Below are 26,090 nucleotides of genomic sequence, written 5' to 3'. Positions count from 1 at the left end.
AGCCCTGGGAGTCACCATGACGATTCTTTTTTGAAACCTGCCACTAGATCTAGCCTCGAGCCAGACAGCATGACATATTGATGAGCGGTTTTGTCTCGAAGCTAGCTTAGCACATGCGCAATACTTCACAAGAAGCTCTGAGGGAGAAAAATCACCTGCAATGAATTAAAAGTTCCATGGTAACCTTGTCACTATATAAAGGAAATGCTGTATAGCTATTTTATTCAAAATACAGAAGAGTTGACTTCGTTGCCGTCACCCTTTTGAAACTGCTTTTTAGTACAAAACAAAGAACAAACAACAATGGTTTGTAACCTGCTTTGTATACAAGGCTGTAGAATAATTACTTTGTTTAGTAAACTGTTGCAATATAAATTGTATAATTAATTTTCCACAGCGTGAGTGTCTCTCAATTCATGTTGGACAAGCTGGAGTCCAAATTGGCAATGCATGCTGGGAGCTCTACTGCTTGGAGCATGGAATCCAACCAGACGGTCAAATGCCCTCTGATAAGACCATTGGAGGTGGTGATGATTCCTTCAATACCTTCTTCAGTGAGACTGGAGCTGGAAAACATGTTCCCCGTGCAGTTTTTGTGGATTTGGAGCCAACAGTAATCGGTAAGATGTCTTTACAGTTCGCTTAAAATTAATTTTCACTCTCTTATACAGATGAGGTTCGCACTGGGACATATCGTCAACTCTTTCACCCGGAACAGCTTATCACTGGCAAAGAAGACGCTGCAAACAACTATGCTCGTGGACATTACACCATTGGCAAAGAGATTGTTGACCTTGTTTTGGACAGAATCCGCAAACTTGCTGACCAATGCACTGGCCTTCAAGGATTCCTCATCTTCCACTCCTTTGGTGGTGGAACTGGCTCTGGATTTGCTTCTTTGCTCATGGAGCGCCTCTCCGTTGACTATGGAAAGAAGTCAAAGCTGGAATTTGCTGTCTACCCTGCCCCTCAGATCTCCACTGCTGTTGTTGAGCCGTACAACTCAATCCTGACCACCCACACCACCCTTGAGCATTCCGACTGTGCTTTCATGGTTGACAACGAGGCTATCTACGACGTTTGCCGAAGGAACCTCGATATCGAGAGACCCACCTACACCAACCTCAACAGGCTCATTGGACAGATTGTATCTTCCATCACTGCCTCTCTCCGTTTCGACGGTGCTCTGAATGTGGATATCACTGAGTTCCAGACCAATCTTGTGCCCTACCCTCGTATCCACTTCCCTCTGGCAACCTATGCTCCTGTCATCTCAGCTGAAAAGGCCTACCACGAGCAGCTTAGTGTGGCTGAAATCACTAATGCTTGTTTTGAACCAGCTAACCAGATGGTTAAGTGCGACCCTCGTCATGGCAAATATATGGCCTGCTGTATGTTGTATCGTGGTGATGTTGTTCCCAAGGATGTGAATGCCGCAATTGCTACCATCAAGACCAAGCGTACCATCCAATTTGTTGACTGGTGTCCAACTGGATTCAAAGTTGGCATCAACTACCAGCCTCCCACTGTTGTTCCTGGTGGAGATCTTGCCAAGGTTCAGCGCGCTGTTTGCATGTTGTCCAACACTACTGCTATTGCTGAGGCTTGGGCTCGTCTTGACCACAAGTTCGATCTGATGTATGCCAAGCGTGCCTTTGTCCACTGGTATGTTGGAGAGGGTATGGAAGAGGGAGAGTTCTCAGAAGCTCGTGAAGATCTTGCTGCTCTCGAGAAAGATTACGAAGAGGTGGGAATCGATTCTGTTGATGCAGAAGGAGAAGAAGAGGGAGATGAATACTAAGAAGTCTCGTTGAACTAAAACTGTGAACAAACCTAGGCTATGATTATTTATTGTTCATGTACCTCTCTCCCATTGTTATTTGGTATTTGTTATTAACAAGAGTAAATATAATTTATTGTAGAAAAGTGTTATGAGAGGGAAACCATGCAGAAGCTGCACAAATGCAACTGATAGTAAATGGGTGGAGTGAGCTGAAGCATGGAGAGGTACTGGAGCTTGTGTGTGCAGATCAAGAGCTAGCTAGAGGGTGAGTGCATCTAGATAATCATGTGTAGACCCACTGAATGATTTATGGCTTATTCATTGGGTATCCCACATCTTGTTATTCCACTTTGAGCTAACTATGAATTTGGTAAGCTCTTGAAAGGGGGTGTGTCTGGTCTCGTTTGTATGTACGTTAGCCGCTAGCCTACAGTATAGTACTTCATGTCAATCACTACTTGTCCTACTTAATAAAAGATGAGAGTTCTACTAGTCGTATTACTATCCCTTCTCTATAGAGGTTCGTATGTGTGTGTGTGTGTGTGGGTGTGTTATTTAGCATACAGCATGGTTATTTCTCTAAAGAGGTGGGTGGGCGGAACTGATTGTATTTGTTCTGTAGGATCTGACTGTCAGTTGGTGTTTAAAGATTCTCCGGCCACCACTCTAGTCTTGTTTAACTATCCCACGACACTACGATGCTCTGCATCTGAGCCCAATCCTCCAGCTAACATAGTTTGGCTCAAGGACGAAGTCATCTCGGGTACAGACCCTCGGGGGAGGTTCACTGTGACTTATGACTCTACCACTGGGAGCAGTGAGTACAGCATCAACACAGTCAGTTACCAAGACAATGGGAGCTATCAATGTGTAGCAGTGGATGCTGTAGGCACTATACTGGCAAACAGTGCTGTGGGACAACTCACTGTTCAAGGTACAAACTAAGTATTATGAAAAGGCTGTTTTTAGTCTACTCTTTATTCAGGTTACCCTGGGTTTGCACATCCTCTGCCCTCTGTGATAATCCCTCTGGGAGCCACCGCCATATTTGAATGTCCTGTTCTCAGTAACCCTCCTGCTAATGTTAGCTGGACATATCAGGACAATTCTCCCATACCTTCAAACTCTAGATTCACTATCTCTCCAGCAAATACTCTCACAGTAGGAAATGTGCAATCCTCTGATGAGCGGTTTTATGTCTGTCACGCTGTCAACACCTATGGAAGGAATTCTTCCTCAGCTAGACTAACGATTGGAAGTAAGTTAGCAATAATTGTTCCCCTTTTAAAATATACTCCCTTCCATTTCAGCCCCTCCCTCTGAGCTTAACCTGATGGTGACTCCTAGCTCTCCGGACCCCCTCAGACTCAACCAAGGGGACAGTCTCTCCCTCTCGTGCTCTGTTTCCCCTGGGTCTCAGTTCAGCTCTATCACATGGACCAGAGGCTCCATCATTATCACCAGTGTTTCACAGACCTCTGATACGTTGCTCCTCTCAATAGCGGCTCTAGAGTTTGAGGATGGAGGAGTGTACACTTGCACTGTGGTTCTTCCCAATGCTGCCAGTGAGACTGTCTCTATACGAGTGGAAGTTGATGGTGAGGGCTTATGTACGTAATTCCTTTAGCTATAACTTCGATGGCTTCAACTTCCATACTTTACCGTGGATAAAACGCTGACTTGTGAATAGAAACGCAGCCAATTATAACCGTGCACACACACACACATACACAGTACCCCCTCAATTCACTGCTACTCCCGAGGATATCGTAGTCACTGAGGGCCAGCCCTTTATGCTCACGTCAATGTGTGCTGCTGTTGGAGAGCCTAAACCAACCACCACCTGGCATAGACCTGATGGAACACAGATACCAGTACAGAATGGAGTACCACAGTTTGGTGCATTGACACGCGCTGATGATGGTGTGTTTGTGTGCCTGGCTGCCAACTCTGTCGGGCAAATCAGACACGATTTCACCATCACCGTACAAGGTAGTGTGACTTATTACCTTGCTGAGAATTGAAGCATACTCTTGTTCTTGTAGGGCTTCCCCTGTTCAGTACTCCACCTGCTAATACAGAGGCCTCCTTTGGTCAAGATGTGGTGTTTGTGTGTATGGCTCAAGGTCCCCCAGATCCAAGCTATTCTTGGACCCGATTAGGTGGTTCTGGACTACCAAATGGAGCAGTCATATCTGCAGATGCCACCAGACTTCATCTGCTCAGTGTGACTACAGAGGATGAAGGAGTGTATCAATGCAACGCCACCAATGTGTTTGGGTCATCGTTAGCACAAGGAACTCTGTCTGTACTAGGTAAGTCACCATCTACCTACTTACGAAGTAGTCTCATGTGTTTAAATTATTTATCATTCCCTGCAGAAAGACCACAAATACTTGATGCTACATACGGTCCTGTCTACATTCAAGTGGGTACTACATTTTCCCTTCTGTGCAGTTTCTCTGGTCCACCCAGTGTGGTTCAAGTGTGGAGCCTCAATGGTGCCCCTCTCTCACCCAGTACCGACCCTAACTTGAGTATTACACTGGATGGAACTCTAACAGTGACTGGACCACAAGAGCAATACTCTGGGGAATATGTGTGCAATGTCACCACAAGCTATTCCTTTGATTTCGTCCGAATAACAGTGTTTGTTGGAAGTAAGTGTACAAGATCTATGTAACTGATGTGTATTGCATGTTCATTCAAGTGGTTTAGGTACTTCAGATCTGTTGACATAGCTATTGCACGGTACATGCACATTCTTGTATAACATGTACTTGAAACTGATTGTATCTCAAAAATAATTATTGTAATGTTGTGTGATATTGCTTTCTCCCAGGGCCTCCTCAGTTCACCCAGCCACCCTCAGATACTGACCTGTCCCCTGGGTCAATCACTACCATCCCGTGTGTCTCCAGTGGGCAGCCACAGCCCTGGTCCACCTGGTTCAAAACTGACGTGTTTGGAGTACGGAGTGAGCTACCTACTCTGGGCTCCACCTTCACCAAGCTGAGCTCTGGACTGGAGCTGCGTAATGTGAACAGAGAGGACAGTGGACTCTATGAGTGCATGGTGGACAACGGGATCGGGATTGTGCAGCAATCAGCAACTGTCAGAGTGGAAGGTACAAATAATATAGTGTAATTGACATTGTGTGTATGTGGTATCTTTGGATGGCCATTATTTTGGTTTGGATGGTCCAATTTCAACTGTTTAATGATTTTCTGGTAGCTTGAAGTGAGCTCTTTCAGATGGCATATTAAAATCAAATGTCATTTTCGAGGCCATTTTTGAAAAAAAAACGTGAGCTATAGGTGGAGGAAAAGTGAAAAATGGGGTTCGATATGAAAATAGAGCTAAATATATCATTTGAAAGAGCTCCTCCTAAGCTTTTGGAAAATCAACAAATTATTGAGATTGGACAAACGGTATGCAAGTTATTGTCGTTCAAAGATATTCAACTGTTTTGATAGTGAACTTTGAGTACTCATAACTTGAACTAAAATTGTGTATTTTAACAATTAATAAAATTAATGATGTATTTATTTTGTAGCCCTTGGCTATCTAATGATGTGTTTATGGATTTGTATCGTATGACAGTTATTCTAGCCATTTCTATAGTGTTTCAATTACATATATCCAGCTTCTAACTTAAGCCACTATCCTACATGCATGCAACACGTCTCCAGGTGCCCCACTTGTCTCACGTGTCACTCCTAGTCAGCTGTTAGCAGGAGATCCCAGCGCTACTCTACAATGTCTGACTAACTTCAACTTCCCGACTGGTAGTGTGATCTGGTCGAGGGCTGACAGAGTGGAGCTATCTCCTGAGAGGTTCTCAACCAGTAGTACTGGAGACCTACTCATCACAAATGTAACTGTGGACGACCAGGCCGTGTGGGTATGCAACGTAACCAACCAGTATGGGACCTCAGGTACAAGCGGGACAGTAGTAGTACTAGGTAAGTACTGAGGGTACATTTTCATTGTAAATTCTTTATGAATGAATGTGAAATTCACATTAATTTTACTACCAAATACGCACATGCACACAGTTGCCCCGTCCATCAATTTTACGTCCCCTGAAACCATTGTGACTATCCAAACCAGTTCATCAGTGTCCTGCCCGGCTAGTGGTACACCACCTCCGCAGATACGATGGCTCTATAACGGTGCTGCCATTGAGGGCGTGAGTGGCTTTGATATCGACCCTGAGTCAGGTGATCTCCTCTTGTCTAATCCGATCCCTAATCAAGAGGGGACTCTCACGTGTGTGGCCAGCAACAGTGTGGGCATGACCTCTGCTAGCGTTGAGCTGCTGGTTAGAGGTGAGATACTTAGTGATCTCATATTGCAATCTAGCATACAATTGTACCGAACAAAATTGTCCAAGTTTGCTGACCATATGTACTGCACTCCTTCACACGTACACTTTGTGCATTTATGGTAATCCAAATGCTCTTATGTATATCCAGGTCCCCCTGTGAGGAACCTAAACGCTGTTGTAGCTGGAATCAACATTGTTCGTCTCACGTGGTCAGCCCCTCTCCCTGTAGCTCCCCTGGCTAGCTATCAGATAGAGGTGGGCAGGCCTGGTGTCTCCACTGGCAGGACATTTCTTACAACAACTTCAAGAACACAGTTTGTGACTGGACTCTCACCAGGCGTACTGTACGAGTTCATTGTCCGTGGCAGGTTCAGTGGAGGGCTAGTGGGAGAGGATGCAACGACTACCGGCACTACACTTGAGTCAGGTTAGTAGGAGTGAGCAATTTGAGTATCAACTAAGAAATACTGAATGTATTGAAGTCAATTCTGAATACATGATTATGAGGATTGGTCAATAATTGCATATCCCTCCCCCGACAGCTCCAGGTGGTCCCCCTCAGGGTATCACTCTCACTCCTCGAGGTGGAGCATTCAATGTTCGGTGGACGGTGAGTGTTTACAGTCACTTGCTTGTGTGTCATAGGAATGTTCCTTATACTGATACCAACCCCTCTTCCCACACACAGCTTGTAACCTCCCCGTCTCACACACACACACACACACACACAGCTTGTAACCTCCCCCTCACACACACACACACACACACACACACACACACACACAGCTTGTAACCTCCCCCTCACACACACACACACACACACACACACACACACAGCTTGTAACCTCCCCCTCACACACACACACACACACACACACACACACACACAGCTTGTAACCTCCCCCTCACACACACACACACACACACACACAGCTTGTAACCTCCCCCTCACACACACACACACACACACACACAGCTTGTAACCTCCCCCTCACACACACACACACACACACACACACACACACACACACACACACACACACACACACACACACACACAGCTTCCTCTAGAGTTGCAGAGAAACGGAGAGATTGTTTCCTATATGATATTCTACCGCAGAGCTCCTCAAAATGTCACCTCTGACCCACCATTCAGCAATACCATATACCTTAGAAACAACACTGATGAGGTAGTCCACTCACTGACAGTTGAGGGGCTGGATGAGTTGACAGTGTACGAGGTGAAGCTGCTAGCATCTACCGTTGTCGGAGATGGACCAGAGAGTGCTTTATTGAACGTGACTACAGAGAGACGTAAGGAAACTGTACAACCCTTTGAAATTATCCTTCAACTTTTATTATAGTGCTTTCTTAAGTTTGTCTTTGTGAGAGTTGACCCTCTGTCCCCACTCTACAGGCATGGACTTCACTCCAGTGGACTATCAGCTGGTGGTGAATGTAGTGATAGGTGTAGGAGGAGCTGTATTGGGTAGCCTGCTGTTAGTCACGTGTGTGCTGGCCTGGTGTGTAGTGGTGGTCCCTTGTTGGAAACGTTGGACCAAGTTTGGGAAGCATCAACCTCTCACAGACGAAGAGGCTTATGATAGGCAAAGGAAGACTGGTGGACAAACTAAGACGTAAGGGACTCTTAGTAGTACAGTTGAATTTGAAGGTAGCATGTTATTTATGTCAAGCTACTCCCCCACACACACGCACACTCATCCAGTATCAGTGGCCCCATCCCTGGCATTACCCCAAAGTTTGACAGCTCGGTAGATGGCAAGTTCAAAGTCCAAGGGGAAGATGGACGTGTCCTTAACCTTCGACCCAAGGTGATACGAGAAGAAGATGTGGCCACGCCTCCTAGAGAAGGAGAGAATGTCAGAATAGTGCCTCGTGATGAGATCCTAGTATCACAAGGGTGAGGGCCAGCAAGAATTATTATGTCTATTTTGTGCATTCGCTACATTTTTTGTAACCTTAACACCACAGAAATGCTAATGTATTTTATGTGTTTTATGGTGAGTGCCCATCATTCTTTTGGCTTATACTAGTCTACTTAATACCACGGAAATGCTATTGTATTTTGTCTGTGGTTAATCGCCAAGCACTTGCTGCTACCTACACACCCATGCAACACACCCATGCAGTGCTGGCGGCTATGATGACCCTGCTGATGCTATAGACAGTACATCGTACCATGTTCCTCGACCTCAGAAGAGCAAACCAACTAATGGTCAGGTGATACGCCCAGAGTCAGGTATTTACTCGGAGGTGGTTGACACAAGGAGAGTGGTTGAAGAGACAGACGGTGGACACCCTCAGGTACACACTGGACTATAGTTCATGCTTGCTCATCACTAGGCAAAGTTGCACTGGGTCCAGTATATTACTACTACATGCATATAGCTTATGCAAGAGTTGCTTACTATTAATTTCAAGCATTCTTACTAATTTAGTTGCACCATTTTACAGGGTGGGTACTTGGATAGAGACGCCCAGGAGGAGAGTGAGACTAATCTAGTAGAGGGGCCACGGGTGGTGGTTGTCCAGCCCCCCTCTCCTCAGAGGAGGGGACCAGAGGGTCGTGACACGGGGAAGGACACATCACAACTGATCTATGCCAGTGTCTCTGATGAGCACAAGCAAAAGAAAAGGTACAATATTCAGTGCTTTGATATCAGCAATCTGTGTGAACATTATTATGTTGTGTTACTAATGTAATAATATGGTATTATTTTTTGCTCTTATAGGGAAAAATTGACTCAACAAGAGCAGGAGGCTGAGACCGTGAGGGCTAAGCAGGACAAGAAGATGCGAGATAAAATGGAGAGGGAGAAGAAGAAACAAGAGGAAAAGATACGCAAACAAGAGGAGAAGGAAAAAAAGAAACAAGAAAAAGAGCAGGCCAAGCAACAAGCAAAGAGAGCTAGTTTAGGGCTGGACAATGTTGTACATTTACATGAACTGTCCATTACAGAAGGTCGTGCTCAGGCTCAGGCTCAGTTTATTGATGCTGCCACTGCTGCACTGTTTTGAACACTCAAACTGACTTCTCTATTTCTGTTTTATACAGTGCTAGTACATAGTTATTCCTATTGTGTACACGTAAAACCTTTCCACGATATTAATTATTTTACACCACTTCATATTTGTTTTATCTGAACATATAGTACATAAAAAACAACATATTTTTCTGAATGAATACGTACACAAGCATTGTAATTATAAAGGACTACAAGATTGTTCAATAGTAATTTTGCCTCCTGTTTTGACTAATCCAATATTTCTCATAATAGCATCGCTTGTCCCACCAGTACCATAAGTTGGGTTCAGGTAAACTCTTACAATTCTGTCGTTTGTTTGAAGGCCAAAAAATGTTTTTCTGTATCGTAGGAATATTGTCTCCATTCGTACAAACCACTTTAGCTAGTGAGGTCTTCTTCAGTTCGAATAGCTGCCTGGACGAAAACACGTAGGGATTTTGGTACCAGAATCGGTCACCGTCTCGTAGACGTGAGAACGTAAGTCCGAGAATACAAGCAAAAGTGGGCCCAATATGAGCGCCGGGCAGCCTCTTCTCCGCTAATCCTCCCACCCACAAGTCGATGCCTTCTCTGAAACCTTTGGTACCGTACACATCATGCAGTGTGTTAACAGATTGCTGATCACGGAAAGAAGCTCGGACACTGGGGAATATCTTGTAACAAAACTTCTGCCATTGCCTGTACGAAGGTAGACCGTGGTCTCGCCCTCGTTGGATATTTAGGGATGCCAAATCCATACCCAATTTATCGGGGCTTTCAGTGAACAGTTGACTGGTTAACACACGATTCAAAAATTCATCAGTGGGGTTTGATCTAGCGACGGAAAGACCTCTAGTAATGGGATCAGTTCCACCACTCTCAAAATACGCTAGAGGGTTGAAAAAAGCTCTGTTCAAATTGAGAGGGCCAATATCCAATCTCCTAAAATTTACGTCCAATCTGTCCAGTTCATTTTTGATCAAACTATGACCAAATCGATAAGCAGCGCCAGCAAATGAGTTTGGGATGGTAGCATCCACAAAAGGATTGTAGCCACGATAAGAAGATACGTAAGTGCTCATGTACCGACCAAACAGCAGTGGCAGATACTCTTGGAAGGTGATGATCTGCTGCATGGCACCGACAATCTTGCGTGTTTCTTGGTAGAGTTGCTCGTCATTCCAACACGGATTGATTTGAGCAAGCTTCCTCGCTATACGATTGTGTTCTCTCATCCAGAGCGTGTGCATGATGGTCAGTCCAATCTGCTCATTGACTCGAATATCACCGGCATCAAAGAAAGGAACGTCCGTGAAATCAGGTGTATCCTCTTGAACGGGCAGGTTGCCTTTTGCCGACTGAGACCTGCCCCCCTGTTTGAGTAGACCCGCACTCATTAGCCGCAGGGAAGTGGCCACTTTATCAGTTGATCCGTATACATTTGACGCATCAATATATGATGTTAAATCATTGATTTGATTGCGAGCAATATTAGAGTGTGAACACATGCAGGCTGGGACGGACCTCTGAAATGGTAGGCACTTCGCTTTATTCTCACTTGCTATGCCAAACACTGGGTCATTGTCATTCACTTTGATGGGCAGACAAGTCTTGTTTAGCTCACAGCCACATTCAACCTCGAAAACTGGGGCAATATCCAAATCATGATCCACGAACTGGGCCCATTGCATGAACATGTGAGTGGTGGTCAAAGCAGGTGGTTTCAAATCCTTGATAAGTTTCCATGAGACGTAGCGAGCACTCGGCCATGGGGGAGCAAATGAGTTGTTACTGAGAAGTTGAGCAGTTCCGAGGGGTTGTGATATTCCATCTTCGTAGCTAGCTGGAAGCAAACGAGCGAATGGGAGGCCAGAAGCCCCGTTGAGTGGGTAGAAGAAGTTATTGCACGTGCCATCAATTGTTCGGTATTTGAATGAGTTTACTGAGTTACAATGCGGGACTCTGTGAGCATGGTGACAGTTGGTTAGGTTGGCAATTTTCTCCGCATCTGATGAAGATAGTGTGAAATTGGTATGTGATCCAATAAGCTTGACTATCGCTTGCAGTATTTTCTCTGTTTTGATTCGTGCCTCTCCCTGTTGTCTTGACACTGGAGAAGCTCTCTTGAAGTGCATGAACAATCGAATAATGTGAAGAGCGTAGTCAGCAGTGCGAGAGGTTGAGGATCGAGACACATCGGAGGATGACGATGAGTCCTTTTGACTGAGAGCAACTGCCACAGCCAACTTAGACGATACAACTGCAAGAAAAAAAACACAATTTTTGTAAATATTGACTCGTTAAAATGCAGCTACAGACAATACAATCAATAATTAACTAACTAAAAAAACCACATACTTGGTAATCCACTGCTGCCAGTTTGGACTCGGCCATTTGAGCTATGGAAGGCAACTGTGTTGGGATAAAGGAACAAACAAAATAATGTAATCAGCATGTACATAGTGATGTAGCAACCACCTACCCTTGAGTGTTGTGGATGCTTCTGTTTCCCCGGCACTAGGTGTACTGGCCCTGACAATATATTGACCAGTGTCTCCTGGTAACACTCTAGTGAAGATGATGCCAGTGTGACTGGTAGTGGTCCTGTTGCCGTCTCCACTGAAGTACTCGCCATTCTTGAACCAATCAAATTTGGACGGTGGTGCTCTGCCAGTGTAGTTCATATCCAGCTCAAATGGTGACCCAACATTGGCCACTTGCAGCTTCAGGGGAGAGTAACTGGGACGGCCTGTGTTGTCAAAAAATGCAATGTCTTTATGGTTGATAATGCACAAGATATTAATTTTACACTCCTACAATTTTGCTACAAAAAACAGCATGCACTCACCCATGACTGCTATCTTTCCCGATGGACTTGGAAGCATGCCGAAATGAGTCATCACCTCACACCCAATCGCAACATCACTGTCGTTGTACGTGATAGGACCATAGCGTAGCGTTGTGTTATCGTGTGACAGAGTGCCTCTTCGCATGTCTATTTGTTTGCCATTGTACAGCCAAACAGTCGCAGTGTGAGTGATCGACGAGCGACAGTTGAAATTCACATAGCTACCAATGAGAGTAGAGATATCGTATGGTGAGTCCCTCCAGCCTGGACTGTCGCAGTCCTTGGGTCTACCCAGCTCTGTCAAGGTGCTCAGATCCACTCGACTACTGGCTATGGGAAAAAAGATAACAAAACATGATTTCATAGATAAGAAAATGTAGATGGCTCGTTAGCTACATGAATACAAGATGTACACTGATAATGCTAATTATTATACACACCAGTGGCTACGCAAAGAGCAAAGAGTGTCCACTGTAACAGATTCATGTTAGCTAGGCAGGATAGGCTAACTTAACTCCATGCAATGACAATTGAATTGTTTTGCGAGTCTTTTATACTTACGGACTACAAAGCTGAACAAAGCCACAGTTATCAACAACCTTACTTTGATGTTTGTGTTGAGTCTAACATAACATTGTCACAATACAATACACAGTCAAACTATGAAGCTGTCAACATACAGCAGACAAATAACATACCTACTATAAGCTGGCTTCCAGTGCAGTCTGCATTATATCAGCCATTGGAGTACACAGTTCAAGGAGTAGCCCAATTTTAGTACATGTACCCATTACATTATCAGTAGTTACCACACAGTCACATGTAACATGTTCTTGAACAAGATATAGAATCAATTTATCCACTTCCAAAAAGAAGCATACAAAATACATGACATTGAATCAAGCAAGATAAGAGAGAATGCAATAACAAGTAAACAGTTAGTGGTAGAGTAGGTGACACAAAATTGATGTACCTGTCCAGCAAAACATCGGATCAACTCAACTAAGGCTATATTATAATGACCAATGTTGAAGAAGTTCTTGTCTAGCTACTGAAATGAACTGGGTAAGAGTCATTAGTCTGTGAGGGTGCAGTGACTGGGGGCTGTGGACCGATCCTCGGGTTGTTCAGGAGGTGGCTTCCCCTCCCCCTTGCCCTCATCTCCTGACACTGCAGGGATATACGCCACTAAGATACAAACATCACTACACATGTACAGTCTTCACAAGGGAAACAGGGTGTAACGTTACATCATGCTATAGGCGTAAATGATGCAATACAATATTATGCTCTTAGGAATATATATATGTAGCTACCGGCTTTATAGACTATGCAGAGGCCAGGGAGCCACAACTCACAAGTGATGTTGGAGACAGCATTCATCAGCTTCACTCGTGGACCCTACAGAGTAAACATGTGCATATGGTCAGAGGATAAACAAAAAATAATTACTTATCACGCAAATCAGATTAAGTGTACACATGTTTGACAAATAGAATCACAAATTACTTTCAGTTGAAGAGATAGAATGTGTAACACAAGCATGTTTGTAACAACCACTTACATGCTAGACATAACAATGGCTGACAAAGGTTTAAACTACACTCTTTGTTTAGGGGGGGAGGTGCTAGCTAACCGCATGGAGAGCAATGTAGCAGCACACGACAAAGAGGTAAGTCAATAGTGCAATCATGAGTAGTGGCTATATACAGTGATAAGTGGTGGACTCACGACTGGCAGTTTGAGGCTCCTCCACTCCTCATCTGACATGGAGTGCAGCTGCTGGAGACTGAGTCTCCGGGCCTGCACACGATATAAGGAGATGGAGTAATGTCAATGTCAGGGGAACACACAAAATGGCCACAATTCAGCTACAAGCAATAAATACACAAAAAGAGACTATTAAATTGATAAAAGTCACTACTAATGCAAATGTTTGAGAGCGGATAAAAGTGTCAGAAATATCTTGTTTTCATACTGCCCACTCTATCAGAGTCACAACAGGAAGACTTACATAACTAATGCATTCTAGCCGAGGGTGTGTGAAAACACACATTCGGGCCACCACCTAAAAGATATCAACAATTTGGTACAATGATATGCAATACACAGTCCCCACTACAAAGTCAAAATAGCCTCTTGGGTTTTAAATGTAACACACAGCCATCCATTATGACACTTACCTTGAGGGCACGAACATGCTCATCACTGATGTCCAGGCTCTTCAACAGTTGTCCCAGATCTCCTCCCACGCACGGCTCAGATCCTTCACTCTCAGCTGAGCTGCTCAACCACGACTCAGCTGGTGCAGACCCAATCACCTTCGAAGATGAGGAGCTCACTGGATAATGGATCGGAGGTTGAGAGGAAGTGGGCGGAGCCTGGCGAGGTGTCGGTGCAGTCGATACAGTGGAGAGATTAGACCACGAAGAACTCCATGGATCACCTACAGATAATGACCCATTGCCACTCAGGAAAAGATTGTCTCCGTGTTGCTCAGGCATCAGTGGAGCATGACCAGGCGGGGGCTGACCCCAGATGGGTACGGCAGGCCTCGGGAAGGAACTGTACCCTGGTACAGACCATCTCTTGCCCCCCCAGTGACCACCTCCTTGGTTCTCATCGTGGTTGAAACTGTGTCTGACTGGTCTATGATTACCGAGTGGTTTGGGCCCTGGGTTGAACCCCATGGGGGGTCCAGGAGAGGGGAAAGGTTGCGGGTGGAAATGAGGGGGTGGTCTCGGAGGGGGGAAGCCGTAGGTATTGGGTTGACGATTTTGTCCCATTGCAACTGGTTGCGAATGCATCCACATCTCGGCCCGATTGAACAAGTGTGGATAAGGGGGTGGGGTGTGAGGGTTGGGGAGAGAGTGTGATTTTGTGGCATGTGTGGAGGGCACGCTGCTGCCGATAGCTCCGTACACACCTTGTGAATGAGCAACGTCGCGATGGTGAGGGCCGGGGGACGAGCGAGGAGAGAAGGAGTGGTCAGGTTTTGGGTGGTGGTGGTGTAGTTTGTGAGGGAACGGCCCTTGTGGGGGGTGTTGGAATGGTGGGGGGCCATGGAACTGCAAGGAGGGGGGGTAATATCATCAGACAGAATAGTACACGTATCAGGTTCTTATTATTCAGAATCAAAATAGCCGATATATTCAAATACACTACTTATCAGTTTGGCCTAACACTAATAACCAAGCAATCTAATCATGTTGTATAATAACACGCTACAAAGTACCGACTACACAAACAAAGCTTCACCACAGACAAAGTGCTGGCAATGTACAACCCGTGACTGGAACTATATCCCATGCAAGAGACATTGTTACTAAGCTAGACATGCTATGATGATCAAACCTACTCAAATCACGCGAAAGGACACACAGTGTACTATTACTGCTCAACTCACATTCTGTCCTGCCCACGAGAAGCTTCTCTCCCTGGGTCCGCTAGGTTCAGGAAACCACACCCCTTCTTGAGGAGGGTGGGGGCTGCCAGGTGGTGGCTGTTGGAGCGAGTCATTCTCTCCCAGATTCTCCAGAGAGTTGGGAAACTGTCTGAACTGAGGGAGGCCAGCTGTGTGGGTGTGTGGGTGTGCATGGATACAGAGCGTCACACTCTGATACAACTATACACGTTAACCTAGTAATTATGAGTCAAAGTCAAACACAAGAAAAGCCACTGAAATATTACGGCCCTGACACATTAACACAGTGGTGAGATCACATGCAGTATTACACAACACGCCCACTCACACAGCAATGTGGAGGATGACATGTTAGCTCACCATAGGATAGTTTCCGTGATGGAGACATCTGCCCACCAAATGACGAGGGGATGCTTATTCTGCGAGGGGGTGGACCAATGGCACCGTAGTTACCACGGCCCGGGAGGTCAGAGGGAATATCAGACGAAGGGTCATTGTCAGTGGCAAGAGGTTTGGCAGGAAGGGACACACGATGCTGCAGATATCAGACAGAAACATTGAGTTCACACATCTCACAAAGACCAAACACACATCCTAGAGCATGAGAAATTTCTCAAAGAAGAGACTTATAATTTGGCACACTGGTATGACCCACCCACCTGTCTGTGTCTCTCAGTCTTCTCAATTGCTGCTAGCCCGACCACTTGTCCGTCTGATTTAGAAGGTCCTCTGAAGGGCGTGGTGGTGTGTGCCACCTCTTCAATCACTTCTTCTGTGTCTTCTGAACCAGGCGAGGAAAACGGCACTTTCTCCACCACCGGCACACTGGATGGTGGTGGCTCTGTCTTCTGCGGGCTAACGGCATCGATGGAGGCCATAGTTGGGGAGAAGGAACGATTGGGTGGGAGCTTGTTAGCCATCGGGAATTTAGATATCTGTAATCCCAGAGATTGAGTCTCCTTTGCTTTGTCTTTGTCGCCTTCTTTAGTCTGTTCCTCGGTGTTCATTTGAGGGTCAGAGTGCGATCTTGCAAGCAGCGGAGGAAAGTCTGTGTTGGATTCAAGGTCTTCAGCAAAGTCACTCTCCCGAATATCAGCTCTATTTGTGGAGCTCATGGATGACGACGGTCTTAGTAGGTGTGGTCTATCATCAAGGTGGGTGGAGCCTGAGTTAGCAGCCACTGCAGCGAACGACCCACCTCCACTATCATGAGACCAAGCATTTAGTTTAGCAGACTTGTCGGCTAAGCTGCACGATTTATCAGCCATTGCTTCAGATGGAGAGAGAGTGTTTATCGAAGAGGATATCTCTGTGGATATGTACTGACTAGTCTCGGAGACAGTGGTGGTGAGGGAGGCGTGGCTTGATGAGGGGGACGTGACGGTGGTGGGGACCACATTGACATACTTCCTCTTGGGAGGCTGTGTAGCTGGTGACACGGAGCGTTGCAGCTGTGAGGTGTGTGAGGGTGTGAGACGGACGTCACCATCTATAGAAGGGACGGGAGAGGGTGTGGCTGATATGAGAGCACCCCCCTCTGGTGTGCTCAGAGCCTCATCAATCAACTCCTTGGCCCGAGTGATGGATCGCTGTGTCCCCTACATGACGGGGAAACAAAACACTTGAATTATCAAAAAAGAACAGGCCTAAAGTCCAAAATAATAATGTAGACTACAATATGATAATCACAGCTCGTGGGTAGTGTTAAGAATGACTGGGAGGTTTGTAGTTTCACCCAAACAAACCTAACATGGCAGAAGAATTAGTTATGAGATTTGTCTACTCAAAGTGAATCCATATAGTATGGCACTACAGACCGTGGGTGGGGAGAAGGTGATGCAATGGAAGGTGATGCATTTAGAAAGCTGCACATTTTAAAGAACCTGCTAAGCAAGCAATGGTGGTTGAGCTCACCCTGATGGTGATGAGTCGGTCAGTGGACTTGGGGATGTTTCTAGACACGTTGATGTGGGCACCAGATGCATCCTGGATACAGACCATAGATACCATTACTAGCAGTACAGTTGATTGAAGCCATGATAATGAAATATGTACATACTTGTGGTATACGGCTCAGAAATTAAAATTTCTCAGTCAATTATTTCAGGAGAACGAAAGTTTGAAGCATCACTGCCTAGTACCACTATACACATTATAATCATGTGACTAACTGATCTAGTGTTTCAGTGCTCACCTGAATATTGTTGATCTTGGATCCACCACGTCCGATAATCCTACCCACAAGATTATTGGATACAGTCAGCTGCACAGTGCGTGTTGTCCGGGTCACCTCATGCCAGCTCTGTGAAGTGGACGAGACTGTGGAGCCGCCACTTGTGACAGGTGTGGAGTGTGAGTGGGTGGTGGCGTGGGTGGTGGGGGTGGGGAATGCAGCTGTGGAGCTGGGACGAGTGGCCGGTGTGTACGTCTGAGCAGCAGCAGCAGCCTGAAGCTTTTGAGACCCTGAGGCAAAACAGATGGTGTATGTGGTTACATGGCTGTACAGTAGAGCATGCTGTATCACAAACACATACATGTAGACTAAACCACTCACATGACTACGTACTGTACATTTGCTTAGACAGCATATTTACACCAAGTAACAACCGAAATACATAAGCACCATACGCCATGTACAACATATAATTGTACCAGCTGTTAGTACAGAGCTTAAGAATGCATGTACATGTATGTACACTGCAGTTACACACACTCACGGATCTTGTCATCATCAGTGCTGTATCTAGAGAGCATGACCAAGTCCATCCCCTCCCAGTCATTCCTAGTGTTCCACACGTTCTCATCGTGGGCCACAGATACCTTATCAGCCGAGTCTTGTGAAGTAGTCACATGACCATCATCGTAGAAGCTCTGATTGGACGGAGCTGGACTGACACTTGCAGTGCGATCATCTCTTGTTGAGCGTGATGGCTGAACATGAAGCGCCTTGTTGGTCTGCTCCCCACTACCAGCTGCCCTCTGCCCTTGTTTCTTCGGAGTGTTGCTACTTGAAGCACACTCTTCCCTGTGAGCCAATGGAGTAGTGGCTCTGTTCTTAGCAACAACAGTAGCTGCGTCGGCCGAACTAGAGGCATGGGATTTGGTTTTGGAGTGGCTTGAGGTTGGCATACTGTTGGACACTGCTCCTTGTGTGGCAATGGTTATCGGGGGCACATTCGTCGTTGAAGGGGAGACTGGTTTTGTCCTGGCTTTAAAAGGTTGAGATTTAGAGCTGGATCGAATATCTTTCTGATTCTTCGAGGGCAGGGAAGACTTGACCTTATCTGAGATTTGCTTTTCCACGGCTTTTAGCGATCGCTGCAGCTTGATCTGAGGAGCCAGCTTCGATGGTTGCCTAGGAGTGGGTTGCTGCCTGGAGAGTGGGTGTGTGTCCTGCTTGAAGACAGCTGTTTCTTTGACAGAATCCTGAGAGGAACTGAGCTCGTCACTCGCTGGCTTGGGAGGAGCATATTCTACAGATCGGTAATCTGCAACCAAGAAAAATACTTTTAAATACTTGGACACATGTTTTAACAATTACGTGTACATGAGTACTAGTACATGAACATTAAGTTAGTTGAATAGATATTTGCTGTTCAATTTGTAAGTTTTTTTTGTGAAAATGCCACTCAAAAGTTAGGGTTAGCAATTAAAATGGACCACTTTTGAAAAAATAATTGTAACAGAAGCTACTACTACAGACACCCACCTGGCAGCTCACTCTGAGCATCATGGAACTCCAGTGAGTCAGCAGAGTCACTGAGGTAGCCAGACGGAGTGGGAGGGACCAGGGTCACATGATTAGATTCTTGCGCCTGATTGGCCTTCGATTTTTTCTTGCTTTTTTTGCGTGTCTTCTTGTTGGTACTGGGACCAGTTGAAGAATGAGCAGCTGTGGCTTCTGTGTGTATTAGGTATCAATCAATAATTATTATGAGTGAACGATTAGTATACCGTATAGCTGGTAATTTTCGTGGGGCAAAATATTCGTGGTTTTCGTGGTTGGAGGTCTGACCACGAATATTTTACCCACGAATGAAGCGACCTTGCCTACCTTTACCTGCAGTGCAAGCTCCAACCACGAAAATATTATCCACGAAATGTCTCAACAACGAATATTTTGTCCCCTGAAAATTACCCGCTATACGGTACATGTAACTATGACAATCAGACATGCTGTTAATACCTGCTGGTTGAGAGGCTGGTTCAAAGGTGGTGGGTGGTGAGTCAGTGACCTCTCTGACCTCTGGGTCCTGTCGTCCCTCTACTGGACGTTGCTCCTGATCACCTTCCTCCTCGTCATCACAACACTACAAAACCAGGGAACAGTTAGAGAGCGCAATGGCTGTACAGGCAAACACACACACACACGTTTACAGCCCTCCCCCCTATGCCTAGTATTCAACTCACCAGAGCCTCCACTTTCTCTGCTTGTTGATTCCTCTTCTTTTGTTTCCGCTTGTCCCTTTTCTTGGCAGCTGCCTTCTTTTTGGTCTCTTTCTTCTCCCTCTCAGCATCCAGCTCCTCAAAGAGACTCTGAGCATTCTTGAGGGCTGCCTGCTCACGGGCTTTTTTAGCCTAAATAATAAATAAAGCGGTTTCTATGATTATAACAATCAGTTGAGCAGCTCAATCACATGTGTACAGCATATTTAGTTGGATGTTTTAACTTCTGTTTTCAATCCCTCTCCATTATCTATCTATGATCATGCAAACTAAGTTAAAAAAAAAAAATTCGGCCGGCGTCCCGACCTTCTGCGCAAGCTAGAGTCCTAGCCAGTAAGTCGGAGTCCCGACCAGTGCACCAATATAATTATGTTACTGAGAACTTCAGAAACGAAAGAAATATAGGTGTTGCGCACGCCGGAGTCCCGACCTACCTCCCGCTCCAAAGCCCCAGTAGTAGCACACACATGAATGTGGCTGACTGCAACAGAAGTTACATAACTTGAAGAGTGCATCTAACAAGGTGGGGCCATCCATATTAGTTTCTTAAAGGCTACCAGGCAACTTTCAGGTAATCTGCTGCCTATAGCCATTGTAAGCAACACATTACCTGAAAGTTGCCTGGTGTATGGTGGCCTTTAGATACCTTACCTTCATGATCAGCTCAAGGCACTTTGATCTCTGAGGGAGTAGATCAGTGTCGGCTGGCATGGGGGACATGAGAGCCTTCTGGCAGTCCTGATCTGAGGGCAGGTGTGCCACATGAGCCAGTAGCCATTCCACTACCTCCACACAGCCGTTCTTATAGGCAGCTAGCAGAGGGGTGGTGCCTCGCTGGTCAGGAGCCTGGGAATGAGGTCATAGTACACATACATGTAGTACACATATTAGTTTGTGTACAATAATTATGCACACGTAGCGCATATTGTGCAGGCTCAGCAATAAAGTACTCATCACTGTAAGTCAGGAGAACGAAAGTATGACACATCACAGCCTGTCAGGATGCATGCATGTATAAAGCTTTCAGATATAATTATGTAAATGAATAACGCATAAAGATCGATATACAGTGTTGTAGCACAAGTGGCAGTGATGACCATTACTCTCACCTCAATGCTGGCCCCGCTATTGGCAAGCATGATGGAGATCCCAGTGAAGCCTTCTTTGCAGGCCAGGAAGAAAGGTGAGCATCCCTTCTTAGTGCGGGTCTCAACATTGGCACCACGTGCAAGGAGCAGCTCTGCCAGATCAGTGTAGCCCTTCTCAGCGGCAAGGGTCAAAGGACACTCCCTGGGGGGTAATAGAGGGGATGGGGTATAAGCACAAAGCAGAACACCGAGGATTTGTAACCGCCACTCTTATCAGTTTAACTATTAATTTGACTGGTACAGTTAACTATATACTCATACAAAATGCAGCAAAATGCTATTGTCAGAGAGTCAGAGAGTAGCCGCTACACGGGCAGTTCTCTAAGCACATGGTCAGGAGGCAATGGCAGGGCTAGTGAGGTCACCTGCTGTTGGGGAATGGAGTGCTAGAGTTGCAGCCGTAGTCCAGGAGGAGCTTCACCACATCCACATGGTTCTCCCGGCAAGCCTGGGGGATGTCACATTGTACACATAGTTGCAATAATTAGTGACACACGTAGCACATATTGTGCAGGCTCAGCAATAAAGTATTCATCACTGTAAGTCAGGAGAACGAAAGTATGACACATCACAGCCTGCCAGGATGCATGCATGTAACAGTTATAGTAGTAGGAAGCTACAGAACAAAACTAATAACCTCAGTCTTAGGCTTCATAAATAACACACTCCACACGACAACACTGAGTCTATCACCACCGACCTCACATTAGATAACATGAACACTAATATTATTGCGAATCACAATGTTACAGTAATTTCCTTTCCTTTGTGCTATCTATAGGAACATCTGCAAACACTACGAACAATAATACCACACAATGCAAGCACTCCTACTAGGAGTGGGTGTGGTCTCACCTGGAAGAGGGGTGTGATCCCTGTCTTAGTGCGGCAGTCCTTGTTAGCGTCATACTCAAGCAAGAGTGCGGCCACGACGGCGTGACCTTTCCAACAGGCCATGAAGAATGGACTCTGGCCATAGTTGTCTGGTGTCTCCACATCTGCCCCCGCCTCGAGCAGCAGTCTGGCCACACCCACATGACCCTCCCTACAGAAACATTGGTGTATAAATATATATACATGTAGCTGTTAAAAATTGTGCGAAAAATAATTATACATATTTATGTACTGTAAAAAAAAATAAAAAAATAAAAAAATTGCACGGGCTCAGCAATAAAGTATTCATCACTGTAAGTCAGGAGAACGAAAGTATGACACATCACAGCCTGCCAGGATGCATGCATGTACTGTACATGAATAGTAGTAGGAAGCTATACAAAACAACCTCAGTCTTAGGCTTCATAAATGACACACACTCCACAAGACAACACTGAGTCTATCAGCAACACACACATGCAGTACACGTGTACTAACTTACACATGTCAACCACCACCTTAATATTTGAAACTCACATTTTCACGCACTTGTAGCGGACAAAATCCTAAAAGAATACCTACTAACCGTGTTGCCTCCATGAGAGGGGTACAGCCAGTCTTGGTCTGGTGGTTCACTGAGGAGAGTCGCTCAATGAGCAGCTGCACGACGTCATCGTGGCCCTTCCAACAAGCAAGGGTGAGGGGGGTGTCATCGTTGCTACCCGAGGGTACATCGATCTGAGCAGCAGAGTCCAGTAGCAGCTGGGTGGCATTCAGGTGACCCTCCCTAACGTTAGAGGGTACATAATTATAGTAACCATGGCATGGACAGGAAGTGCACTGGCTGTTACACACAAGATAGAGTAAGTTGGCCACCACATCACTACAAATAAGAAATTGTCATAATTATAGCTACGTGTTTCGGGCCTAAATTTGCCATTTCTTACAACAAGCTTGGACTAAAATTATAATAATTTATTAGACAAATGACCGACATAATTACATAATTATAACGGTACTGTCAAAACAACGTGTAGTTATCAGAACATTTTTGGGGGACACGGCTCAGCAATAAAGTATTCATCACTGTACATTTTTTGTATGTCAGGAGAACGAAAGTATGACACATCACAGCCTGTGAAAGCAGTCTTCTGAAATGGGCCTGTGTGCATCCACTGTATATTGCACATCCTATGTATAAGCCACACCCACTATAAACCACACCCACTATAAGCCACACACACCTTGCTGCGAGCATGAGAGGTGTGCATCCGGCCTTGTTCTGGTGCTCAATGTTGGAGGCATTGTCCAACAGCAGGTCCACCACATCGCGATGGCCCTTCCAACACGCCAGTGTCAGGGGAATGTTGTTCTCACTCCCTGAGGGCACGTTCACCTTGGCATTGTGCTCTAGGAGCAGCTTGGCAACAGAGAGATGGCCTTCCCTGTGTGTGTGGTGTGTGTGTGTGTGGTGTGTGTGTGTGGTGTGTGTGTGTGTGGTGTGTGTGTGTGGTATGTGTGTGGTGTGGGTGTGGGAATCGACAATAAAGACAATACAAATGTGCAAACATCAAAATGCTGTACGCACAACTTTCTCAAAATGTCTATAAAGCAAAATCAAAACATTGATTATAATCTAAGCTTTGATCCTCTCTGCCACTTTCAATGAGGGACATGAACTGGCTACTGTGTACCTGAACACAGGTGATGATACCTAACCAAGAATGTCTGTGTTGACACTCCACTGCCAACAATGACCTGGGGCTCAACAAGTACCACACCCACTAGTACCAAAGCATGACTGTAATGCAGCTCTAGTTGTTTAGGGCAACTACAACATCCCACACTTAATGACTGCACTATCCAACAAATGGATATCTGAAACTCACACAGTGCTTAACTAAACATGTCTATCCTTTGAGTGTTCTAAAGGCCACAACAGTAACTCAATTAACACTGCACTAAGGGATGACGGATGAGTCATAACACGACAGTATCTAGTGAAATGTGAGCTATATCACTACACATAAACCAACCTAGCAGCCAGCATGAGTGGAGTGCATCCGTCCTTGGTCCGGTGCTCAATATCAGAGCTATGCTGCAAGAGTAGCCGGACCACCTGATGGTGACCCTTCCAGCAGGCACTCGTCAAGGGGATATCGTTGTTACTCCCACTTGGGGTGTTCACCTCGGCCTTGTGCTTCAAGAGCAGCTCTGCAACCTGAGTGTGCCCCCCCAAAGCAGCAAACATCAGAGGACTGAAACCCTCCTTTGTACGATGCTCAATATTGGCCTTTCGCTCGAGGAACAGCTTCACCACCTTCTGATGGCCTTTCCAACAGGCAAAGGTGAGAGGGCTATCCTTGTTGCTGTCTGACTCGACATTGATCTTGGCCTTGTGGTCCAGTAGGAGCCGAGCAACTTTCTCGTGGCCGGCTAGGGCAGCAAACATAAGTGCAGTGCATCCGTCTTTCGTGCGGTGCTCAACATTGGCTTTATGCTCAAGGAGAATGGTAACAATATCGATGTTCCCGAGCGTGCAGGCCCAGGTGAGGGCACTGTCGAAGGTAGTCTCCGTAGGTGCGTCTATATCGGCATGCCGATCGAGTAGTAATTTGGCAATGCTCACATGACCTTGACTACAGGCTTCCAGAAGGGGGGTGTTCCCGGCTTTATTGCGATGATTCACATTCGCTCCGCTCTCCAACAGCAGTTCGACTATGTCTTGTTTCCCCTGGCGACAAGCGAGGCTCAGCATTTCGTCCAGACTTACTTCAGCCTCTGTCACAGAGCGAAAGACACTCTCAGTGGCGTCAGAGCCCAGTGAGAAACCAGCCTCTTCTGTCTTCAACTGGCTCATCCCTGACCCCCACAGTTGTGTTCACAGAGCAGTCTAGGAGTAAATAAGAGAGGGTGGCCGGCGTGAGTGTGTGCTATTTGGGGCTCATAGTGTGTATATATACCTTTATTGGCTTGAGAAACTCTTCATTCCTTATCCAAAGTCTGATAGATTGTAGCCATTTTCTGTTTTCTGTTCTAACTTTAGGAAAGCAACCACGTGGAGTTGAAACATTGAAGTCTAATAAACACCCACATGGCATGAACTATGGCGTCTCTTCTCTCCAAGAATTTCCCCGTCTCCAAGTTTGCTGCCGCCATCAGTAGACCTGCAAAAAGAAGCTTGAGCAGTTTGAAAGAAGCTTATGTGTACCACCCCAAGCAAGAGACCCTGGAGGCTGACCTCCAGGCATTACTGTGGACAAAAACACAGACACTAGACAAATACCCACAATCATTCACACAAGTAAGGAATGGACTAGAACTGGATCGATTTCAATCCTTGATATCTCCAACTATCCTCTCGTCTCGAGTGTACGAAATGAAAGAGGTGAAAATGAAGCACAAAAACAAGCCGAGAGATCGCACGAACGGCAGCCACAAAAACTTTCCAATTTCTCTCATGCTGAACCTGTTTAAGATGTCCCTCACCCACGCTGCTGAGTATCCCCACTTGCATAACCTGCACCTCTCATTGGAGCCCTTCATCTCGGCCGGCTGGTCTTGTGGGGAGGACAGGATGACAGTACGTGGCAAGGTGGACATGGTCCTGAACACTCAACAGCCTTTAGAGCAATTTTACAACACGGAAACGATTCAAAGAAGTGTGGATTTCGACTTCAACTCGTTACAGAATACATTGACATTTGCTGATCTCAAGAAGCACCAAGTGAACAATACATTCTCCACTGGCGCTGTCGATACAAGCCCCGCCCACTACCCACACGCTCACACTCTGATTGTGCTTGATAACGGAAGCTACATAGAACCACCAAGCAAAGGCGTCCCCGAGATACAACTCGTGCAAAAAGGACTTATTTTCACATTTGGACGGCTGTATGCTCAGGCAGTGTCCAAGTATGGAGAGGAGATGATAGGACAAGACCTTCCCACACCCGAGTGTGCTCAATGTATTGTAACTAACGGACAGAGGTTTTCGTTTTTGTGGTACCAACTCAACACCTTGAAGACTGATAGTTTGAATGAAGGAGTCAAGAATCTTGTCTACATTGATAGAGCTGGCATGCTGTATCCTTCTGTGGAGTCTAAGGGAGTCTTCAAGAAGAGCATAGCTGACATGAACAATCATGTACTCAGAACATTGATTAGTATGTTCATTGCCTGAATTACATTATTATTGTTGTCATTGTACAC

General features: G+C 45.8%; 5 protein-coding genes across 5 annotated transcripts; 3 read left to right on the top strand and 2 right to left on the bottom strand.

The window, feature by feature from the left end:
- Positions 1 to 164: 164 nt before the first annotated feature.
- LOC135341920 (tubulin alpha-1A chain) lies at positions 165 to 1,916 on the top strand. Its single transcript, XM_064538605.1, has 3 exons — positions 165 to 306; positions 398 to 620; positions 672 to 1,916. Exons 1-3 carry the CDS (start codon positions 304 to 306, stop codon positions 1,799 to 1,801), a joined length of 1,356 nt encoding a protein of 451 aa, XP_064394675.1. The 5' UTR covers positions 165 to 303; the 3' UTR covers positions 1,802 to 1,916.
- A 232-nt stretch (positions 1,917 to 2,148) lies between these two features.
- Positions 2,149 to 9,257, top strand: LOC135341866 (roundabout homolog 1-like). Its single transcript, XM_064538544.1, has 18 exons — positions 2,149 to 2,303; positions 2,406 to 2,717; positions 2,769 to 3,041; positions 3,094 to 3,381; positions 3,518 to 3,775; positions 3,829 to 4,098; positions 4,165 to 4,443; positions 4,626 to 4,910; positions 5,476 to 5,748; positions 5,842 to 6,114; positions 6,262 to 6,540; positions 6,656 to 6,723; positions 7,175 to 7,427; positions 7,531 to 7,750; positions 7,840 to 8,034; positions 8,264 to 8,438; positions 8,589 to 8,770; positions 8,867 to 9,257. The coding sequence occupies exons 1-18, from the start codon at positions 2,261 to 2,263 to the stop codon at positions 9,150 to 9,152; spliced, it is 4,212 nt and encodes a 1,403-aa protein (XP_064394614.1). The 5' UTR covers positions 2,149 to 2,260; the 3' UTR covers positions 9,153 to 9,257.
- A 31-nt stretch (positions 9,258 to 9,288) lies between these two features.
- On the bottom strand, positions 9,289 to 12,577 carry LOC135341872 (myeloperoxidase-like). Its single transcript, XM_064538549.1, has 5 exons — positions 12,428 to 12,577; positions 11,988 to 12,317; positions 11,622 to 11,888; positions 11,498 to 11,551; positions 9,289 to 11,399 (listed from the first exon to the last, which is right to left on the bottom strand). Exons 1-5 carry the CDS (start codon positions 12,471 to 12,473, stop codon positions 9,361 to 9,363), a joined length of 2,736 nt encoding a protein of 911 aa, XP_064394619.1. The 5' UTR covers positions 12,474 to 12,577; the 3' UTR covers positions 9,289 to 9,360.
- A 236-nt stretch (positions 12,578 to 12,813) lies between these two features.
- On the bottom strand, positions 12,814 to 24,977 carry LOC135341858 (ankyrin repeat domain-containing protein 17-like). The gene is made up of 21 exons (XM_064538534.1): positions 24,842 to 24,977; positions 23,915 to 24,771; positions 23,123 to 23,323; positions 22,465 to 22,665; positions 21,861 to 22,050; positions 21,371 to 21,453; positions 20,967 to 21,147; positions 20,509 to 20,703; positions 19,822 to 19,989; positions 19,598 to 19,721; positions 19,121 to 19,312; positions 18,129 to 18,899; positions 17,606 to 17,874; positions 17,326 to 17,397; positions 16,071 to 17,009; positions 15,772 to 15,946; positions 15,394 to 15,560; positions 14,171 to 15,055; positions 13,719 to 13,790; positions 13,346 to 13,388; positions 12,814 to 13,157 (listed from the first exon to the last, which is right to left on the bottom strand). Exons 2-21 carry the CDS (start codon positions 24,736 to 24,738, stop codon positions 13,063 to 13,065), a joined length of 5,847 nt encoding a protein of 1,948 aa, XP_064394604.1. The 5' UTR covers positions 24,739 to 24,771; positions 24,842 to 24,977; the 3' UTR covers positions 12,814 to 13,062.
- LOC135341943 (large ribosomal subunit protein mL37-like) lies at positions 24,935 to 26,087 on the top strand. Its single transcript, XM_064538635.1, has one exon. The coding sequence runs from the start codon at positions 24,985 to 24,987 to the stop codon at positions 26,059 to 26,061; it is 1,077 nt and encodes a 358-aa protein (XP_064394705.1). The 5' UTR covers positions 24,935 to 24,984; the 3' UTR covers positions 26,062 to 26,087.
- The last annotated feature ends 3 nt before the right edge of the window (positions 26,088 to 26,090 follow it).

This window comes from Halichondria panicea, chromosome 9 (genome assembly GCF_963675165.1).
Source record: "Halichondria panicea chromosome 9, odHalPani1.1, whole genome shotgun sequence".
Taxonomy (NCBI): domain Eukaryota; kingdom Metazoa; phylum Porifera; class Demospongiae; order Suberitida; family Halichondriidae; genus Halichondria; species Halichondria panicea.
Note: the sequence above shows the minus strand (reverse complement) of the source record. Positions and strands in the feature narration are given on the sequence as shown.

What these genes read in the sequence shown, in the direction of transcription:
- LOC135341872 (XM_064538549.1), bottom strand. Translation starts at nt 12,473, where the DNA reads ATGAATCTGTTACAGTGGACACTCTTTGCTCTTTGCGTAGCCACTG. An exon ending in GGGAAAGATAGCAGTCATGG is followed by an intron (nt 11,889 to 11,987) that starts GTGAGTGCATGC and finishes TTGACAACACAG; the next exon opens with GCCGTCCCAGTTACTCTCCC. An exon ending in TGGCAGCAGTGGATTACCAA is followed by an intron (nt 11,400 to 11,497) that starts GTATGTGGTTTT and finishes TTTTTCTTGCAG; the next exon opens with TTGTATCGTCTAAGTTGGCT.
- LOC135341866 (XM_064538544.1), top strand. Translation starts at nt 2,261, where the DNA reads ATGAGAGTTCTACTAGTCGTATTACTATCCCTTCTCTATAGAG. An exon ending in AGGAACTCTGTCTGTACTAG is followed by an intron (nt 4,099 to 4,164) that starts GTAAGTCACCAT and finishes CATTCCCTGCAG; the next exon opens with AAAGACCACAAATACTTGAT. An exon ending in GAACGTGACTACAGAGAGAC is followed by an intron (nt 7,428 to 7,530) that starts GTAAGGAAACTG and finishes CCCACTCTACAG; the next exon opens with GCATGGACTTCACTCCAGTG.
- LOC135341943 (XM_064538635.1), top strand. Translation starts at nt 24,985, where the DNA reads ATGGCGTCTCTTCTCTCCAAGAATTTCCCCGTCTCCAAGTTTGCTGCC.
- LOC135341920 (XM_064538605.1), top strand. An exon ending in TTTGGAGCCAACAGTAATCG is followed by an intron (nt 621 to 671) that starts GTAAGATGTCTT and finishes TCTCTTATACAG; the next exon opens with ATGAGGTTCGCACTGGGACA.
- LOC135341858 (XM_064538534.1), bottom strand. Translation starts at nt 24,738, where the DNA reads ATGAGCCAGTTGAAGACAGAAGAGGCTGGTTTCTCACTGGGCTCTGAC. An exon ending in GGATCACACCCCTCTTCCAG is followed by an intron (nt 21,454 to 21,860) that starts GTGAGACCACAC and finishes GACATCCCCCAG; the next exon opens with GCTTGCCGGGAGAACCATGT. An exon ending in ACCAGCCTCTCAACCAGCAG is followed by an intron (nt 19,313 to 19,597) that starts GTATTAACAGCA and finishes TAATACACACAG; the next exon opens with AAGCCACAGCTGCTCATTCT.